Below are 22,374 nucleotides of genomic sequence, written 5' to 3'. Positions count from 1 at the left end.
TTGGTTGGTGTAACCAACTGTCAATCAATAAAATGATATTTATTCATCTATTTTTAAAAACATTTTATTTATTATTTATTTTTAGAGAGAGGGGAAGGGAGGAAGAAACAGAGGGAGAGAAACATTAATGTGTGGTTGCCTCATGCATGACCCCCCACCAGGGACCTGACCCACAACCCAGGCATGCACCCTGACTGGGAATTGAACTGGCAACCTTTTAGTTCATAGGACAGCACTTAATCCACTGAGCCAGGTTAAGTGATATTCATTAAATGGCTCTATCTGCCTGGCACCATTGGTGACCATGACAAACAGACAGTGGACTGCCTTCACAGGTTTTATAATTCAGCAGAGATGTCACACACTTAATAATTAATTGATGTGCAATGACTTTTTAAAAAAGGAAGTACAAGGAACAATGGGAAAGTACAGCAAAGTGATTTAACTAAGATTAAGCAGTCAGAAAAGGCTTCTGTGAAGAAAGAAAGTGGTCTGAGGCTACTTAAGAGATGTTATAGGAGAGAAGGAAGACTGTTCATGAAAGTGAACCAGCATACGAGGGGGATCCCAAAATTGCCAGGAATTTAGAAAAATTTTGTATTTATTTTTGCATGCTTAAACTTCAGCCACCAAAGTACTCTCCATTTGTTGCAATATACCTATTGAGACATTTTTCTACTGCTAAAAACAGTTTTTGAATGTGTCAATTCTGACACCTTTTAGTGCTTCTGCCATTTTTTGTTTCACTTCCTCTACATCAGCAAAAACACTTCCCTTTGAGAATTTTTTCATCTAGAGAAACAAAAAAAAGTTGCTTAGGGCAAGACTGGATGAATAGGTAGGATAGAGAATGAAAGTCATGCTGTTTTTGGTCAAAAACTGCTGAACACTCAGCACTGTGTGAGCAGGTGGGCTCAAAGTCACCCAGCATGAAATTGAGCAAAAGCATTGAAGGAGTCTTCATGAGAAATTCGCTGAAGCTGAACACAGCCTCTCACAACACCACCAGCTGGTACAAAAAATACAGATGAGTTTCTAGAACACTCACCTAGTGGAGGAAGCCTCTACTACAAGGGGCCTGCCATTCAGAAGATAATTCTGGTTTTTAGGGGGCATGTCCTCTCTCATGATCCAAGACTACTGGTGAAAATCATCAGGTCTGTAGCTGTTCTTAAGTTAACAGTGGATTCTGTGTCCAGATCATCTCAATGAGAGAATAAAAATTGTGAAATTGTATAATTTTTTTAAAAAATGTAGAAAAATTAAAGTGTGAGTCTGTGTTCACGAGACACTGTGATAACTGCGTTGAGGTGACAGAGTCTACAGCTAAGTCAGGAATACGTGGTGACATTCACCCTTAGTGATCAAACGTTATATATGCAACAGAAGTAAAATCCACCACCACTTTGCTCCCAGGAGAACATCTCTCTCCAAGGGCCACCACAACCCGTCTAGTCACTGACTGACTGAAAGTCTGCAACCCTCCTTTACACATGACCTTACAGGATCATTTGGGTTTAATGAGTAAATACTACCAAAAACAACTGCCCTTTACATGCCATTTTTCTTCCATTAACTTAAAACAAAAATCAGGTTTCAATGAACAACAATTTTTTAATCCTTACACTTTAGAGAAGAAAAGTTTCATTAGAGGTTACCTAAATTTTACCCCAGAGAAAAAAAGGCCTGAGAGGCACTTTCACTTTCTAAAGACCATAAGGCTAATTAGAATCAGAGTTGGAACTAAAATCTTAATTCGTATTCTAATATTCTTGATATGATTATTATATACAGATATTTAAAGGTTATTTATATATTGCTGCTACATAGCAAATGGAATAATGACTGGATAAACACCAACAATCACAAATGGACAATAACTATTGGTCGAGTTATTTACAAAGATTGTATTACATGACAACTGTAATTTTGTAAGTGGTGAGACTGAGACCTAGATATTAATTATAGTGACAACTGTGCGGGTTTGAGTCACAAATTTGTAGTGACAGTGAGCAGTGACTCTAAGAAACTGTTCCAGCAAAAATAGACGGTGCCAGATGAGTACTGGATTTATGAGGGCGCTCTCTCTGTAAGTTATGTAAATGTCTAATCACTACGTTGTATACCTAAAACTAATATACTTTATGTCAACCGTAATTGAAAAATAAAAAATATTTTAATAGTGTATGAACATGGTAATGACTCAGAAATAACAATTCCAGTATTTCCAAGATCAGTTTGACCTCCAGCCTCTGCGGCCTCTATTTTGCTGACATATGCAAAGAACACATATACAGAAAAGTGCAGAAAAACCTTCCCATCACATTGTTTTAACGTGCCTGTTTGCTTGTAAAGTATGTGCAGGCATCTCACACAGAATCTACTAGGAAAACATGCAGCAGGAACACAACTAATGAAAGGCAGACTCAGATGCCCACTCGACATCCGAGCAAAGCCGCAGACACTGACTCCCCTCCACGGCAGCGTTCTGCCACCCCATGCCTTTCCTACAAAGGTTCATGTGCTCTGGATCTCATACAGGGATATTGTTCGAACAACCTTCCTCTCTCCTACATCTTTTTTTCTCCATCCAGGTAAGAAGCCAGAGAGTAACATGGCGGATAATAAGTGGATAGAATCAAAGAAGTCATTCACTGCATCTGCACAAAAGGCTCTTTTGCTCAGTTAGTCAGCAACAATGAAACACAGCAAGGCTTTAAAATGGAACACTTTCCTGCCCCCAGCCACGCTACACACACACATACACCAAGGAAAGATTTAAGGTCTGTATTTTTCTTCTTCTTCAAAAAAAAAAGCAGGATGGGCAAGAAAGAGCATCTTTCACATTCTGCATTTTCAGAGTAAGTATCCAACCCGACTTGCCATGATAACTAAATTTATTATTAACTGTGTATTTCATGATGTTAGTGACAATATGTTAATGTGATTTTTCACGTCCTCCTGCAGTGAACAGATGGCTCCTTTTACTTTACTTTCCACATCAAGTGTGATTATTTCTTGGTGCCAAAAGCCACCTGCCGCTCCTCGGTCTCCAGTCTAATTTTTTATGTTGGTAAAACACAGCAGGACTTGTTATCAGTTGGATGGCATCTTAATAAAAGGAGACATGCCAACATATTGACATCATGTTCAAGGGGAAATTTCAGCCCCTTCAAACCCTTAACCTTTCCCCCTACCCCCCTTCAAAAATTGAGGGAGAAAAAGTAAAAGAAATAGAGGCAGAGACCCCACCAGATTCAAGATGTTCGATTACAATTGTTGGGCCTGGAGCCAAGATGCCGAATTGGCCTCTCTTTGTTCCCAAACCCAAGCACCTCACTCAGGGCTCTGATCTTTCATCCTGTGTAATGATAATTAGCCGTAACATATTCCAAAGTCAAATGTAAGCAGGAATACATTAACATTGAGATCAGTGTCAGGGCAATTTTCACTGGGAAAATGACAAAGAACACACACAAGCACATGCATGCACACATATACACAATTGAAAATTTCAGAATTCACATATTCATAAAACCACTTTATGAGTTTATGAATATGTGAATATTAAACTCATTGGCTTGTCTGTTATGAGAGTTTACCTAGAATGCCAAGGCCTCCTAATGTGGATGCCGTGACTCCCACAGCCCATGCCTAACAGAGAAAACAGGAGTAATAAGCCACGGTAACTTGCTTTAATTTTTCCGTTCTTTATTAGAACAAAGAGGGGCAGTACAAGAGGTGATTTCTGGTCCAAGAAGAAGTCTTCCGGGTGGTTGGATGGCATGGCTCTCAACAGCTGGTCCAGCACATTTGGGAACAGCATGTAGAAAAATGCATCAGTGTTTTAAAGATTACCAACTGTGATGATGCATGGAGTATGACACAATCTAACAAAAAAGTTAAATTTCCTAGCCACAAACCATATAATGTAATGTCTTTACTACAAGGCACACACTCTCAAACTCAAGACTAAGATATGTCCAAATTTGGTAAAACTGAACCTTTTGATACTGATTCCCAGTCTTTAGAGCCTGAAAATAGTAGTAGCTTTGTCTGAATGCCCAATATTTCTTGTTAAAAGCCAAGGAGTTAAACATGCACCTGGCATCTTTGGGTTTATGAGGTTTATAACAGCAGAAGAAAATCCCTACCATGAAAGGGCAAATATCTTAATAAAAAGAATTCACAATTAATAGTTTTTTTGAGATGAACAACTGTAACTAGACCATTCCCCCCACCCCCCAGACTCTCTCAAATTAACGTGAACACGGCAGGGACTCCTCTGTTCCTCTCAACCGCCCTTCCAAACAAACCAAAAACCTGAGTGAAATTTATCTCTATTACTTGTGTTTTGCAGCTTGGCCAGCATCTGATTTGCATTACATTTCCCTCATATTTTGTTCTAAAAATCTGCAAACATATAAAAAAGTTGAAGGAACTTTCCCACAACACGACCATATCGACCGCACCAATTCTACAATTAATATTTTACCATACTAATTTTATAATGTGTCTCTTCATTTCTCCATCTCTCTACCTATTCTTCAATCTACATTATTATATTAGATTATAAAATGAATAACCAATAGCTCATTCAGCAATCAAGATTAAAATTATCTTGACTTTATTATAATTAATAAAGTGAGGATCACTTATAATGGTGTTGATTAACTCATTCAACAAATATTTCTTGAGTTTCTGCTTCAGGCCAGACACTGTTCTAAGTGCCAAAGACAAAAAATTCAATGAAACAGCCAAGATACCTGCCCTCATCAAATTTATAATTAGTGGGTTTGACAAGGGAAAAACAATAATTAAGTGAATGGCTTTCTAAAACATGATGTGCAAAGAAAGACATGTTAATATAGACAAGTAAATTTAGTTGTCGTAACAGGGCAGGAGTTGTGTTTATGCAGCACAATTGCCCAAATAAAGCCCATATAGGGCAACCTCTTAAAACATATTCGTCAAATTATTGAATAAATGAATATTTTAAAATTTACAGTGTGAACATCATTTAAACAACTGTGTATTAAAAAAGAGCAGCACTCTAAAAGAGTAGCCTTAAAGGTACATAAATAATAGTAATAGAAAGTCCATTGGTTTAACGACTCTAATTTTAACAATCCTATATGAAAAGACTTTTTGAAGAAATATTTGATGAGAGAGGGACTATTCTGAATAGTGTGTCCACCATTAAAGCATTTGTGTTTGTATGGAATATACGCAAATAAAAGAACAATTTCCTTTTAAAGTTGAATGTCTTCACAAATAAGATAGTGCTAATGATTATTACAGAGGTACTTAAATTAGAATTTAGGAAGCTATTATAGACTAACAAGCAGAAGCTTTTGTGTTTTAATTTTTTTGAAATGAAAAAATATAGGAGTTAAAGTTTCTTAGTTTAAAAAGAAGGCTTTGTTAGTCAGCTTTGGTTAAAGCCATCATTTAATCTGTAATTACTCTAAGAAAGTTAAATCAACTAATTTGTAGCTACTAAATTAGGTCAACTTTTTTTTTAACTAAATGGAGACACTTATGACACAATCATAGTTATTCAGTGCCTATGATTTTTTTTTTCTTCTATGGAGGAAAGAAAAGAAGTCATTAATTGCTAGCTTTATTTTTTTTTTAAGATTTTATTTATTTATCTTTAGAGGGGAAGGGAAGGAGAGAGGGAGAGAAACATCAATGTATGGTTGCCTTTCGTGCGTCCCCTGCTGGGAGTTGGCCTGCAGGGAACTGGCCTGCAACCCAGGCATGTGCCCTGACTGAGAATCGAACCCGCGATCGTCTGAGTCGCAGGCCTGCGCTCAATCCACTGAGCTACACCAGCCAGGGCTTCAGTGCCTATGATTTATTAACAGTGAAACTAAATGTAAACTAATACTTAGAACTGATAATTTTATGTTACTTGAATTAATGAAAAATTTTTTCAAATATTTTTAAGTTAAAAAAGAATGGAATTGGGAATATTTGTGTATATATAGTGGTATGGCAAGGGATAGGAGGTGTAAAGATGAAATTTTGGGTAAAATCTTTTTATTGTCTAGATTAATATATACATATAATGTTCACTACTGCCAAATACTTGGAAAGAAAACAAGTAACATTTAAAAACTTTAAGCACAATCTGTTCCATGCAAATTCAAACATAATATGGTAAACTGACATACTGATAGTTATTGTCTCTGAAGTTTTGCTTAGAGAATTTCTGATATAATTTTTAAAACTAAACACAGAATTATCAGGAAAATCTATACCATCTACCACTGATCTCATGCTAATTAGGTCTGTTACTTTGCATGAGGATTAATTGTTAATTTTGCTTTTCTGATTTCATAAAATTCCTCAGATGGTTTTTACCTAAATTGAAAATATGATCAAGTTAAAGTAGTAAAGTACCAATATTATTGGTTTTTATGCTATTTTCTAACTTGTTCGGTTGGTTTCACTAAGAATTCATGAGGTACATCCTTGAGCCAACTCAAAAATATAATCTATGGTTTCATGTAGAAAATCACCATTCACTGAAATTTTAAGGGGACTTCTACTCTGGCAAATATGAAGTAACATATTAGATTTATCCTCACTTATTATCTGAAACAATAAAAAATGAACAAAATATATAAAACAGTTAACATAATTTAAAAAAATACCAACACTTCACAAGATACTGGATACCAGGGAATGAAGGGCAGTGATCCCTAAGAGGTGACAAACAACTGGTGTGAATACTATGACTTTGCAGCTTATTGCCCTGAGAGAGCTGTGAGTCCGCAGCATGGGGAGGGGAAGTTTGTGGAAACCCTGAGGTAATGAGATGGAGCTGAGTACCCAGAGTGATGGAGACAGTCAGAATGTGCAGGACACGGGGCTGAAAAGAGTTGCACAGGAAGGGGGCTCCGGAAGATCTTCAGAAGGCACCCGGCGACTATTCAGTTGAGTACTGATCATTGTGGGTGTGAGAGGAAACTACAGTGCAGCTGGGGAAAGATATATGTAACTAGATTAAAGATACCAGTATGCAGCGTTGACTCAGGATTGGGAACAAGGACTATTCCCATCAGCCATGAAAAGCTCATTTTTCATGGGCCTTGGGTAGAATACATTGAGGATCTTAATTCAGTAAAAGGGAATAATAATTAGACCCGAGCTGAGCACTGTCCTGTTATAAACAAATCTTAAGTACAAGATCCAAAAGAATCAAATTGTTTTCCAAGTTACTTAATTTATAGAAATACAAAAATATCCAATAACCCGACCAGGTAAAATTCACAATGTTTGGCATCTAATCAAAAATTATCAGGCGAACAAAAAAAAGCAGAGAAATATAAGGTATAATAAAGAGATAAATTAACCAATCAAAACTGAGCCATAACTAACACAGATGTTACAATTAGCAGAAAGTAAAATTAAAAGCATTCTAACTATAGTCCATGTGTTCAATAAATTAAGTACATATTTTTAAAAACTCCAACTGAACTTCTTGGGAAGAAACTACAATGTGTGAGAAGCAAATTAGACATTGGAAAATAAAAAAAAATTAGTAAACTTGAAGGCATAGCAATGGAAACGATCTAAAATGAACCATAGGAAGAAAAGATAATTAGAACATCAGCAACCTGTAGGAAATTCCAACACGTGTGACTGGATTCCCTAAGGCAGAAAAGAAGATAAAATATATCCATAGAAATAATGGCCAGAAGTTTTCCAAAGTTGATGAAATTTACAAATCCGAGCAGTTTCATGAGCTCCAAGCACAGAAAATAGGAAATTACAAAAGAAACATCCTTATAAAGTTAACCAAAACCATTCACAAAGAGAAGAAAACTTGAAGGCAGCAAAAGAAAGCAGACATGTTAAAGAGAAGGATAACAGTGATGCTCACACCTAAAATCACACATGAGAGGACCGTGGAGCAGTAGTTTCCAGGGCCCTAAAATTTAAATAAATAAATACAAGTTAATTAGAATTCCATATCAGAGAAAATATCTTTAAATATAAAGGGAAATACTTCCCATTCAAAGTGAGAAGAATTCATTTCCAGGTGGCCCTCACTACAAGGAATATTGAGGGAAATCCTACAAACTACAAGGAAAATGATAACAGAAAGGTGGATCCACGTGTAAAATGAAGAGCACTGGTAACAGTAATTATGTGGCTAGATAAATGATTGTTCAAAAAAGCCCTCAACCTTTCTTAAAAGATAATTGAGTAGTTGGGGGACTGGGGGCAGGGTAAGGAGAGGTAGCACCAGTTAATAGCAAAGGTTGCCTCGAGCTGCTTAAGGGTCAGCCCAGGTCGCCACTGCGCCTGCGCTGGCCTTAGGCTCCCAACGCACTGCGTGCTCCCCGCCCCCCCCCCCCCCCAATGCCTGCATCACCGTGGAAACCGCGCCCTAGCGGCTGAGCCTACCGGACTGGCTTCATGGAGGCCCCAAAGAAGTCAGTTGTGGAACCGTTGGTGGGGGCAGTGGTCCAGGGGACTAACTCCTCTCGCTTTCTGGTTTTCAACTCAAAAACAGCGGAGCCACTTACTCACCATCAAGTGGAATTAACACAAGAGTTTCCGAAAGAAGGATGGGTGGAACAAGACCCTAAGGAAATTATTCAGTGTTCCTACGAGTGTATAGAGAGAACGTGTGAGAAACTTAACGAACTGAATATTGATCTTTCCAACATAAAAGCAATAGGTGTCTGCAATCAGAGGGAAACCACCCTGATCTGGGACAAGTTAACTGGAGAGCCGCTCTACAATGCTGTGGTGTGGCTCGACCTGAGAGCCCAGTCTACTGTTGAGAAACTGAGTAAACAAATTCCAGGAAATAACAACTTTGTAAAGTCCAAGACAGGCCTCCCACTTAGCAGTTACTTCAGTGCAGTGAAACTTCGTTGGCTTCTTGACAATGTGCAAGCAGTTCAAAAGGCTGTGGAAGAAGGTAGAGGACTTTTTGGTACTATGGATTCATGGCTTATCTGGAATTTCACAGGGGGAGTTAACGGAGGTGTCCATTGTACAGATGTAACAAATGCAAGTAGGACGATGCTTTTCAACATTCATTCATTGGAATGGGATAAAGAGCTCTGTGACTTTTTTGAAATTCCAATGAACATTCTTCCAAAAGTCTGCAGTTCTTCTGAGATCTATGGCAAAATAAAAGTTGGGACCTTAGAAGGTATACCAATATCTGGTTGTTTGGGGGACCAGTCTGCTGCATTAGTGGGACAAATGTGCTTCCAGGAAGGACAAGCCAAAAACACCTATGGAACAGGTTGTTTCTTACTATGTAATACTGGTCGTAAGTGTGTATTTTCAGATCATGGTCTTCTGACCACAGTGGCTTACAAATTAGGCAGAAATAAGCCCGTATGCTATGCACTGGAAGGGTCTGTTGCTATAGCCGGTGCTATTATTCGCTGGCTAAGAGATAATCTTGGAATTATAGAGACCTCAGAAGAAATTGAAAGTCTTGCTAAGGAAGCAGGTACTTCTTATGGCTGCTATTTCATCCCAGCCTTTTCAGGGTTATATGCACCCTACTGGGATCCCAGTGCACGAGGGATCATCTGTGGGCTCACTCAGTTCACCAATAAAAGTCATATTGCTTTTGCTGCATTGGAAGCTGTTTGTTTTCAAACCCGAGAGATTTTAGATGCTATGAACCGTGACTGTGGAATTCCACTCAGTCATTTGCAGGTAGATGGAAAAATGACCAACAACAAAATTCTTATGCAGCTCCAAGCAGATATTCTGCGTATCCCAGTCATAAAGGCCACTATGCCTGAAACGACTGCCCTGGGAGTCGCCATGGCAGCAGGAGCTGCAGAAGGGGTGGATGTTTGGAGTCTTAAACCGGAGGATTTGTCAGCTGTTGTGATGGAACGGATTGAGCCTCGGGTCAAAGCCACAGAAAGTGAAAATCGTTATTCTACATGGAAGAAAGCTACGATGAAGTCAATGGGCTGGGTTACAACTCAGTCTCCTTCTGAAAGTGATGATTCTGCTGCCTTCTCTAGTCTGCCCTTGGGGCTTTTTATAGTGAGTAGCATGATAATATTAATTGGAGCAAGATACATCTCAGGTATACCGTAATAATATCAAGCATGAGCTTTTACATAATGCAAGAACTCTGTCTTTTAATGCCATGACAACATCATAGACTCTGCATTTGTTTATAAACCACTTGCTACATGACTTCAGAGAACCCTACAAGTAAACCTGGGGCTTGAACTAAATAAATTACAACAAAATCGCTGTAGAAACATTTGGTGTGTTTTTTAACATTGAAAGTTAAGGTTGGGTCAGCTACTTTAGGGGTTAACCTTAACCATCCATTGTCATAAAATTCTGCTCCATGCTGTCTAGAATATAGAATATGCAGTCTTCCTGAATATGTGGAATCTTTCATCAACATTTTCTAGCACTACAGGGAAGGATTTGGTTCTTCGTGCTACACACACTTGATTAAGGGATGTAACTAACCTCCAGCACTGAGGGACTTGTGATTGTTTTCAGTAGAGCCCGAAGGTCCTATTTTGTAGACATTAGGGAGGCCACAGTATCTTTACTGAATGTTTAGTGAAAACATGAATTCTTATGATAAAAATTTAGTATTTCATAGCTTAGATAGTTTCCTGGAAAATATTTGCTAAATTCAAATTCTTAAGGTACTCCACATGGTCTCCCTAATTTGCTGTGTAGGTACAATAGGGAGAAGAACATTTTCCCTCAGTTTTTTTCTTTTTATCTTTCCATTTTTTGTCCTTTGCCTGGTACGTATAACATATATGCTTGTATACATCATATAAAGTAGCCTATTTATAAAATAAGCTTATACAAAGGGTAGTTTTAAGTGGACCATAATAGACATAAATACTTTAGTATAAACACTTATATATATTAGGGCAATGTGTATGCATATTACTTACCAGGAGAAACTTTTTCTCAAATTGGCAATAATTAAAATTTAAGTCGCATGTTATTATTTTAAAAAGTGTTTTTAACTTCTACTACATTTCTAATATTTTACCTTTTTATTTAATTAACTTAGGTGAGTGTATGCTGAAAAAATGCAGAATGTTACAGTAAACATTATTTTCAAATAGATAAAAGAATTAACTATTCAAATAAAAATAACCTAGTATGCATAAGTAAATAAGAACAAACATAGCAAGAAAGTTGAAAGTGGATAAATGGGAGTGCAATAATGTAGAGTTCATACACTATATGGGAAGTGCTATAAAACAATTTGAAGTTACAGTGATAATGAAAATGTGTACTCTCAATTCTAAAATAAAAAAGCAAAATATAATAGGCAAATTAAACACATAAGCTAGAACCATAAAAATATGCAGTTGATCCAAAATAAGTCTGACAAAAGATGAAAAAGGAAAAGGAGGATAGCAACATAAAAAACAGCAGGGAAACATATTTAAACCTAACCATATAAATAAGCACCTCAACTATGTTAGCTAATTACCTCAATTAAAACAAATACCATATGATCTCACCTTTAACTGGAACAGAATCATCAAAAGAGACAAGCAAACAAAATATAACCAGAGTCATCGAAATTAAGAACAATCTAACGATAGCCAGAGGGGAGCAGGGAGGGGACTGTGGAAAGAAGGGTTTTCAGGAACCACTGTAAAGAACACAAGACAAAACCAAGGGGGAGGGTGGGAGCAAGGGAGGGAGGTGGGTTGGGAGGGGGTGAGGGGGGGTGGGGAGAAAATACAGACAACTGTAATTGAACAACAATAAAATCATTTAAATTAAAAAAAGCAAGATTGCTATATCAGATAAACAAAGAAGACTCAAATATATACTACCTCCAAGAAACACATTTCAGATATAAAGAAAAAATAGCTGAAAAGAGAAAATATATATAACATGCTAATAAGAGAAAGCAGAAGTGACTATATTAATATCAGAAAGTACATTTCAGAGCAAAAAATATTATCAGTGAATAACAAGGTCATTTGATAATAATAAGAGAATCAATTTATCTAGGGGACATAATAATCCTAAATATTTATGTACCTAAAACAGAGCTTCAAAACACATAAAGCAAAATTTGAGAGAACTTAAAAAGTTCTAATGGAACAAATAGACAAATTTAATAAGATAGAGAAGATTTGAACAACACTACCAACTTACCACATTGTGCTCTGTATAATGTGCTTCAATGTGTAATGTGTACCCACATTTTTGTGTGTGTTACACATGTTATTATTATACCCACTACTATATGCATGGTGTGTCTTCATTATACTAATGTATAATGTGCATCCTTATTTTTCCCTCAAAAATTTGGGGAAGAAGTGTGCATTATACATGGGAAAATATGGTAATTGACACTCACAAAACATACCACCCAACAATAAAATACATTATTTTCAAGTGCATATGAAACATTTACCTAATAATTACTATAATGGCCTCATCCAGGCCATTAACAAGCCTCAATAAATTTAAAGATTTCATTAAAAAAATATATTTTCTGATCACAGTTTAATTATACATCACTAAAGATTTCTGGAAAATCTCCAAATATTTGTAAACTAAGTGAACTTTTAAATAATCCATGTGGTAAAGAAATAAAGAAGGAAAAAAAGTATGTAGAATACCTTGAAAATGAAAACACAACATATGAAAATGTATGAGATATTACTAAAGCTGTACATTGCAAAACATTTATAGGACTAAAGGCCTATATTTTAAGAGAGAAAATATTTCAAATCAGGAAACTTGAAATAAATTAAATGTGGGTGGAAGAAAAGAAATAAGAATGAGAAAACATGAAAACAAATATTGTAGGTATTTACCCAAGAGAAATGAAAACATGTCTTTACAAAGATTTGTTTGCATTGAAAGTGTATTGGATATAGCACTTTACCTTGTTATAGCCCAAAACTGGACACAACACAAATGCCCACCAGTAGGTGAATGGATAAACAAACCATGGTATATTCATGGTATATCCAATGGAAGACTACTCAGCAACTATCAATGTACCCTACAATACAGATGGATTTCCAAATAATTAAGCCAAGTGGAATAAGCCAGACTATATACATAGTGTTTGATGCCATTCATATATGATTCTAGAAAATGCAAACTGTTGTATAATGACAGGAAGCAGGTCAGTGACTGCCTGGGAACTGGGGTGGCCAGGGGCACCGGGTTAAGGAGGGGGCAGGAAAGGGTAGGAGGCATGATTACAAAGGGGCACAAAGAAAATTTGGGGTGTGATAAATAAGTTCGTTATATTAATTATGCTGTGGTTGCAAGGGTGAATATGTCAAAATTAATCAAATTGAATGCTTTAAAAATGTACAGTTTATTATAAAGTCAATTATACCTCAATAAGACTTTTTGTAAAGAAAAGAAAAATTTATCTTCAAACTCTGAAGGAATATAACCAAAGTTTGCTTGAGTAGGTGAATCCTTGCTTTTCTCTTTCATGCACAGTGATGTTTCCTCACTGATTCTACCATCTGCTAGCATGGAGTGTCCGTTCCTATCTCTAGAAGGTCTGTGAGCTTGATTAAAGTCATTTGTATGATTAAGCTGGAAAAATACATGATAATGTCTAGTATCATTTAAAACAAATTAATTTCCCATTTCACTTATTGGCCATAATTCTCAGTCTGGGACCTGCTGCAAATGACCTTAGGAAGACTGACAAAGATATCCTAAGAAAATCAGGCTAAAATTCCTCAAACTCACTATCTCATTCTCACACCTTCAAAATTATATTCCTGTGATTATCAGCTTTACTTTTTTTCATATCCTTGCTTTTATGTCTCATCTTCATAATTTAAATGATATGATATTGGTAAATTACAGAACTTTGCCCCAAGGCTACCAAAGAAGCTTCTGTATATTCTATTATAAAATTAGCTGACTAATAATTTATATTGCCAATAAGCAGAACTACATGGTTAAATTATGATGATGGGGTCTCACTGCATGCATACTATGAAACAGCAAGTCATCCTTCACTGTCAGGCACATGTGTGAGTGAGAGAGCATGAGCTCAAACACTAATTGGGAGAATGAAAGCATCTGATTCACATACTACTTTCCAAAGATGCCATTTGTGAATTAAAACAAGTCAGGCATATCTAGGAGGAGACAGGATGAGTAAGGAAAGAGAAGAAGAACAAAGAAAGGCATGGAAGGGAAGGAATGCTAAAGGTATCCCAAAGAGAAACAAGCTGCAATATTAAATCTAATTAAAGGCCCCCTGTCAGGTATCGCGCAGAGCCAGCGCCAAACAGCTCCCTCTGGCTCAGCTCTTGGAGTGGCAACCATACACATCAGACCTGGAGGGGAAGCATCGTCCAACTCCTCGCCCCATAAAGAATTCTAAATTATTATCTGTTTGTGTCTGACTTCTAGTGCTTATATTATTTTTATGTTAATAGCCATATCGTCACAGGAAAGCTGTTATTTCACCCACTGGTAAGCCCTTGTTCTCAATGTATAAGTATAAATGTTACATCAAACAATCCCCATTAAGGTGGAGCATTATGCATCAATTCTATGACAGATATGGAAAATTTGTTTCCATGCCTTTTAAAAAATCATGTGAACTAATAAGATCCCCTAGGGTAATCTTCTAGCAAAGTCAAGAGTGAATACAATATCATCTTAGTCACCTACTTTAATGTCCCACTCAAATGACAGCTCTATAGTCTATTCTGATTGTTTCAATCAAAACAAAATGAATAAACTTAATATTTAAATACTCCCCCATAGTTTCCATCAACAACCTTTATAGTCCTATTTATTTGAGCTCAGAGAAATTGCATGTTATCCTAGTTCTCTATGTGTTTAGCATACATTACTGTTCGTTATCATATCAGCCTTCAACAAACTAGTTTATTTTACAAAAAAAAGGAAAGAAGGACCTGACCTTTGGTGAATAAAAAATTAGAAGGTGACAAGACTGTGTTAATAATCTTATGTTAAACTATCCAAGAAATTCAGTTCTTTGTAAACAATTCACAAATCTTTCTTATATTGTTATTGTAGTATGTTTTTTCTAGTGTTGTGAGAAATCTAAGTTTTGAAAACATTTACAAAGCCAAGAACAGTAAAGAGACGTTTACTTAGTCTATATTAGTATCTTTGAAAGAGAGCTAAGGCAAAAAGTAGGACAAAAATTTTCTAGTGTTCATTAGATTCCGTATGTAAGTAAAATCATATGGTACTTGTCTTTCCCTGACTGGCTTATTTCACTTAGCATAATGAACAAAATAAACTAGCAAACAAAATAGAAACAAACTCATAGACGCAGAGAACAGAATGACAGCAGTCAGGGGGGAGGGGTGTTGGGGGACCGGGTGAGAAAGGTGGAGGGATTAAGAAAAAAACAACAACAACAACAAACTCATAGATACAGACAACAGTATAGTGATTAGCAGAAAGAAAGGTGGGTGGAGAGAGGTAGAAGATGTAAACTTGGGTGAGTGGTGTTGGAAGGAGACTTGATTTGGGTGCTGAACACACAATATTACAAAATACAAATGACATGTTATAGAACTGCACAGCTGAAACCTAAGTAAATCGAGTAGCCTATGTCAACCCAGTAAATCCAATAAATTTTTTTAAAATGTTCTAGTTATTGCAAATGAGGACAGCTATGATTGCCTGCCTTTTTCTCTGAACTAAAGCAGGCAACTGTTTAGGTGATTCACCAACATCCCGTTTATCTGCACCTCCCTCTTCCCACCTTTGTATACAGCCCCGGGCCACTTTGTAAGTGACCAGAGCAGGGGGTGGGTAGACAGCCAGGAGCACCAAGATTTGATGAGAGTTTCTCCCTCCCCCATAGTAAGATAAGGTTGGTCTGTCCTCAAGTTTATTTCACTGAATAACCTGATTACTCCCCAAGTCTATTTCAAATGGGCCATGGGTATCTACCTTAGTTTCACAACTGAACACACTGAGAAAAAGAACCAGAAAATCACCTTCCAATTCAAAAAGGGCATAGTTTTAGAATTTCAGAGCTGATTCATCGGGGGAGTATTACTTCCATAAAATGCAGTCCAGTCAGAAAACAGTGTTCTGAGAGGAAACTCCAAGAGCACCTTCACAACGCCAGGAGAGCCTGGAGTTGAACAGGGCTTACGAGATCATCCAACCCCATATCTTCAAAGAAGTGAAAAATTTGAATCACTTACTAGAGGTCATAAAGATATGTTAGGAGCAAGATGAAAATCAAAGGATTTATATTCTAATGTTTCTTTAGCTTCACCCACTGACAGGGCGTTTCTTGGACTCTGTCAACCCCAAATAACTATTATGACTTTTACAAGGTGAAAATAAAGATGATCATAACTTACGATTTTCTTATGAAAGGTAGAGTTATATCTTGGCCAACAAATATTTGGTGTACACCAATATACTCATATACATAAAATTTTTATGGCCGCTTAAGTCAGACACATTCTGGAAGATTCTTAACTAATAACAAAATCATTCTTTAATCTCCAGTGCTTTTTTTTTAAATTCCTGAAAAAATGTTTCTGGATGCTTTGGGGAGCCATTTCCTTAGAAATGAAAGATGCTGGAAAGTTGGAGGTAAACTGATAGTGGCACCATTCTTTTCTAGACACAAAGCTTGCCGCACACCTCCATAACATCAGTGTCTTTGGAGACGTGGCTACCTCGTCTCTTCATATCAGGAAGAGAGGCAAATTTCTTCCCCCTCCTCCTTCCCTTCCTCATCCTCCTCTTTGCCTTTTTCTTTTCCCTGAAACAAATCAAGTGAGTCATATCACGTGGCATTTACTACTCATATTCCCCAACATGGAAAGGAAGACAAGCTGTTTAATATCCTGCAGATGAACGTGCACTCGGGGGCATGAGCAATGGGGCACCGCCTACTGGGCACCAAGCAGGGGCGTGCTGGAGATCTGGCGTGTTGTTCTATAGGGAAGAATACTTTTCGTGACACTTGTATCAAAATTAATTCTGTACTAAATGCTTGCCTTGGTAAGCCCTTTGACCATCATTTATCCCTCTTTCATTGGACCCCTCACAACCTCTACCCTTCAGAGCTATCGCTGTCAACCTTTGGCTGCTTATCTGTGTGTTCCTCTCCCATTTGTTCCTGCGGGTTCCCTGCAGTTTCACCCCCTTACACCAGCCCCAGGGTATATTAGGAGAATAATGGCATGCCTGCAAATAAGAGGAACATGGACAAAAAAGTATATAGATCTTTTACAACAGTTTCTACAGTATCTCATAGTGTCTCATTTTTTGTCATGGAATTAATTGGTAGTTGGCATTGGAGAACTGAGACATTTATGGTACCTTTCATTTTCTAGATGTTAGAGACTGCTATAAGAGAGGCTAAGATTTTAAAAAATAAAACCTTAAATCTAAAACAGATTCCTAATGAATTTTACCTAGAAATTAGAGATCTTATACATCAGGTCCCCTATTTTATTTTAAAGTATGTTTTATTGATTGTGCTATTATACTTGTCCCTTTTTTTTCTTTTCCTCTTTATTCTCCTCCACCTAGCACCCCGCCTCCTACCAGCATTCTTCACCTCACTTAGTTCATGTCCATGGGTCATACATATAAGTTCTTTGGCTTCTACATTTCCTATACTGTTCTTAACCTCCCCCTATTTTGCACCTACGAATTATGCTTCAAATCCCTGTACCTTTTCCCCCATTCTCTTCCCATCCCCTCCCCACTGATAACCCTCTAGGTGATCTCCATTTCTGTGATTCTGTTCCTGTTCTAGTTGTTCACTGAGTTTTTGTTTTCATTTTAGGTTCAGGTGTTGATAGTTCTGAGTTTGTTGTCATTTTTCTGTTAATATTTTTTATCATCTTCTTTTCCTTATATAAGTCTCTTTAACTTTTCATATAATAAAAGCTGGGTGATGATGAACTCCTTGAACTTGACCTTATCTGGGAAGCACTTTATCTGTCCTTCCATTCTAAATGATAGCTTTCCTGGATAGAGGAATCTTGGATGTAGGTCCTTGCCTTTCATGACTTTGAATACTTCTTTCCAGCTCCTTCTTGCCTATAAGGATTCTTTTGAAAAATCAGTTGCTAGTCTTGTGGAAACTCCCATAAGGGCAGTAACTCCCATGTAGGTAAATTTCTCCATTTCTCTTGCTGCTTTCAAGATTCTCTTCTTATTTTTAATCTTGGGTGATTTAATTTTGATGCGTCTTAGTGTGTTTCTCCTTGGGTCCAACTTCTTTGAGACCCTCTGAGCTTCCTGGATTTCCTGGAGCTCTATTTCCTTCATCATATTGGGAAAGTTTTCCTTCAGTATGTTTTCAATTAAGTTTTCAATTTGTTGCTCTTCCTCTTCTCATTCTGGCACCCCTATGATTTGAATATTGGAACTTTTACAGTTGTCCTGGAGGTTCCTAAGCCTCTCCTCATTTTTCTAGCTTTCCTCATTCTGTTCCTTTTGAATGTTTATTTCTTTCTTCTGTTCCAAATCATTTATATGAGTCCCAATTTCCTTCCCTTCAGTGTTGATTCCCTGTATATTTTTCTTTATTTCACCTTATGTAGCCTTCACTTTTTCCTCTATTTTGTGTCCATACTCAATCATTTCTGTGAGCATCCTGATAACCAGTGTTTTGAAGTATGTGTCAGACAGGTTGGTTATCTTTTTGTTACTTAGCTCCTTTTCTGGAGTTTTGATCTGTTCTTTCATTTGAGCCATATTTCTTTGTCTCGGCGCACATGTTAAATTGTAAGGGGTGGAGACTTAGGTATTTGCCAGGGTGGGGCAACCCATTTCACTGCATCGTGGTGCTGTATGTGGGCAAGGGGTCAGGGAGGGAACAGTGCAACTTTCTCGGTTCTTGTCCAGCTTTCAGTCACTTCCCCCGCTACCCAGAAGTAAATTGGTACCTTCTGGTACCAATGGCATCAGCATTATGGAATCAGCATTCCCAGGTGGATGGGTTTGTATACATTCTAGGACACTGTGGGTCTCTCCAGTGAACTCTCCTGTGAAGATGGGAGTTTCTCCTGCCTCTGCAAACCCCACAGGTATTTATAGTCAGAGGTTTTGAGGGTCTAGTTTTACACACTGGATCCCTGGGTTGCATAGCCTGTCTCATTCCCCAGTTCTTCCTCTTAGCTTATCCACACTTGAATGTTGGAATGCCCAGTCTGCTGCCTTGCTGCATGTCCTCTCCAATGGACTGCCTATCTCCACCCCTCCTACCTGTCGGGATAAATGTTTCTTCTTTAATTCCTTGGATGCTGGACTCCCATACAGTTCAATTTTTGGAAGTTATGGTTGCTTTTTGTTTTAAAATTTGTTTTGTCCTTCTTTTGGTTGTGAAAGGAAGCAAAGTATATCTACCTATGCCTCCATCTTGGCCAGAAGTCTGGGCCCTTATTTTAAACATTTAGAAAATGAGGTCCAGGGGAGGTGATGGTGCAAGGTCTCAGGGCAATCTTGATCCTATAAATACTAGGATTAGAATGTAAGAAAACTTCCTTCTATTCCATATCCCAAATTTTCTTTGAAAATTTCAATTTTAAGAATAAAAACTGATGGTTTTCTCTAAAATCAGATTTACAGATAATTAGAAATGCTGTGCTTATTGTATAGAATTTTCCCCTAAACATTCAAAATTGTTTTAAGTACTGGGAAATTATCTTAGGGGAACTGAATTTAAAAGGTTTCCCCTCTTTGCTTCTTTCTCTGAATTCACATTCTTTCAGTTCAGGCATCGCCATTGTCTACTGAGGACAATGCCTGATATACTATCATAGCCTAACCTTTCCTGTCCCATGCCTTTAGTTTATCTACATTTCTATCATGCCTCTCCCTGTCTTACCATTCTATCCCCATTGCATCTTTGTTTCTCAGATTTTAACATAATTTGGGGGCATTTTAGTGCCCTAGATCTGGCTTGGAGCCCCTCCCCCTCCCCAAACCCCAGTAGGAACACCCGTAGGTCTCTCAGCTGCAAGAGCTATTCAGAGGAACTGAGTTGCTACTCTCCAGCTCCTGATTCTCAAAACTCCCCTGGTTATTCATATGAACATTTCTTATCTTCTTCCTCTAGTTGTTTTTCATCATCAGAGAGTGTTTGTGGATGATGAACTTTTGATGTTGGCACGTGGATCCTTGATAACTGCAGATACGCATGGTCAAGGCAACACTTTGAGCCTCCTAGAAGCTAGTGTCCTTAGGGTCTGCTGCAGCATTGTTCATCTGCTCCTCATGCCTGATTTTCAGCTGTGTTTCCCTTTTGGCATCTCCAAAGATAACAGTCTATTCTGACATTTCAACTGCTCATTCCAGAGATGTTCTGGTGGCTTTGAAGGAGGATAGTTATCCTCCTGGCTGGACACATGGACAGACCCAACTCTGGGGCAGTGCATGAGTCAGACTGGAACTCTCAGACCTCTGCTCAGTGTAGCCAATGACTCTGGGCCCACAAGGCCCACATGGCAACCTCTGCTGCCAACAGGGTTCCTCAGGCACCTCACTGACAGTTCAGGCCCTCCACAGCCCCGCCTATCTTTTAACACCAGAAATATGGTCATTTCACCTTGCCACTTTACAGTTTGTGCTAATTCCACCATTTCCCAGATAAACTAATCAGCATTGTATTTAAGATCTGAATAATATAGTCTGCCTTTGACCTATTCTTCTGGGTTAACTTCATCAACTATCACTACCAGCAATCTGGCCTCCCTTGCACCCCCAGGTATCCTTGTCCTCTAGGAAAACAACTGAATTCCTGATTATCTGTTATTGGAACTGGGGTCCTATGACTGTGAGACTTGTGATTGTTGCATTTACCAAGCAGCGAGGTCTTCCAATAAGCTGCCAAATTAAAGACAGTCTTTACACATTCTCTAGGCAACCAACATTAGGGACATAAGATAAGAGTCTGTGCATGTGCTTTTCCTTTCACAGGAAGGACTTCATTCTCTCATCTTAAAAAGTAGATAATAGCTTCATTATTTGGGAATGGATAAATGGGATTCTTGGTAAAATTTAAAGGTTTGAGAAGTTTGAGTATTAACCTATCTTAGAAACTAGTTACTGCATTAAAAACTTTTAAAACTATTCTCAATACCAAGTTACTTCAGTTTTTAACACTACTCATTCTCTGTTGCTTTTTTATTAATTCTTTTCACTTAGCCCCACTACATTATTCTAAAGAGAACTCTAGCCACCAATCAACATAATCAAATTTCTTTGCCTAAAAGAGTACTTGTATCTAGTTCACAATGCCCACCATTTATTCCACAGTCAAGATTTTTTTTGCCTCTTTCTCTTGTGATTAATTTGATGCTTATTTCAGTACAAAATAGTCAGTTCACATGTGAGTTCTTTTTCTAGTTTTCAGTTTATCACTAATCAAGACAGAAGCTTCCAAAGAAAGAGAGTTGATCCTCATGGTAATAATCTCTCATAAAAATCAAATTCCTAGCCTAAGTTTGGACATATAACTCAGATTACCAATCTATAAGTTATTAGCTTCCCTTTTCCTGGGAAATACAAAAGTAGAAACTCTATGGTGCCTCTTCCCTCTTGCAGTCACTGCGGAGGCTTTAGTGGCCAAAATGAAGTTCAATCCCTTTGTGACTTCCGACAGAAAAAGATTCATAAAAAAGCATTTCAATCCATCTTCCCACATTTGCAAAAATAAATAAATAAATACATACATTGTGTCTTCCCCTGTTTCCAATGAGCTGAGATAGAATCATACTGTTCAATCTGTGGTCATCTGAAAGGATGATTGACACAGTTCAGATTGTGTGAGGATGCTATGAAGGGCAGCAAACTGGCAGAGTAGCCCAGGTTTACAGGAAGAAGCATGTCACCTCCACTGAACCAGTGCAGCAGGAAGAAGCTAATGGGACAACTGTCCCTGTGGGCATTCACCCCACCAAGATGGTTGTCACCAGACTGAAGCTAGACTAAGACCGCAAAAAGATTCTGGAATGTAAAGCCAGATCATGCCAAGTAGGAAAGGAAAAGGGCAAATACAAGAAAGAAACAATTGAAAAGATGCAGGAATAAAGTAATCTTACGTACATCTTTCATTAAAAATTATTAAAAAGAAACTGCATGGTGCCTGCCTTTCCAGACTTTATAATCTAATAGTAGCACTGATATATATACAAATGAACATGAAGCAAAGCAGTATTTGAAAAGTACTAATGAGAGAATGAATAAATAGATACACGAGCAAATGAGTAGACTGAATCCGCAGTAAGTGACACAGAAAAAAAGGACAGGAATTAGAACAGAAATATTGTAATCGCAGAAGCAGACTTCTAAGATATGAAGCAATCTTCTAGAATAAATAGAATATCAATAAAGATGGAGAGACAA

At 37.6% G+C, this 22,374-nt stretch overlaps 1 protein-coding gene and 1 pseudogene across 1 annotated transcript; both read left to right on the top strand.

Annotated features, from left to right (window-relative positions):
- Nucleotides 1-8,421: 8,421 nt before the first annotated feature.
- Nucleotides 8,422-10,098, top strand: GK2 (glycerol kinase 2). The gene has a single exon (XM_037051080.1). It carries the CDS (start codon nt 8,434-8,436, stop codon nt 10,096-10,098), a length of 1,665 nt encoding a protein of 554 aa, XP_036906975.1. The 5' UTR covers nt 8,422-8,433.
- An 11,501-nt stretch (nt 10,099-21,599) lies between these two features.
- On the top strand, nt 21,600-22,059 carry LOC118990451 (60S ribosomal protein L26-like; annotated as a pseudogene).
- The last annotated feature ends 315 nt before the right edge of the window (nt 22,060-22,374 follow it).

The sequence above is a fragment of the Sturnira hondurensis genome, unplaced genomic scaffold (genome assembly GCF_014824575.4).
Source record: "Sturnira hondurensis isolate 20B ecotype Veracruz unplaced genomic scaffold, ASM1482457v3 Scaffold0007036, whole genome shotgun sequence".
Lineage (NCBI taxonomy): Eukaryota > Metazoa > Chordata > Mammalia > Chiroptera > Phyllostomidae > Sturnira > Sturnira hondurensis.
This window is presented reverse-complemented; position numbering and strand designations above follow the sequence as displayed.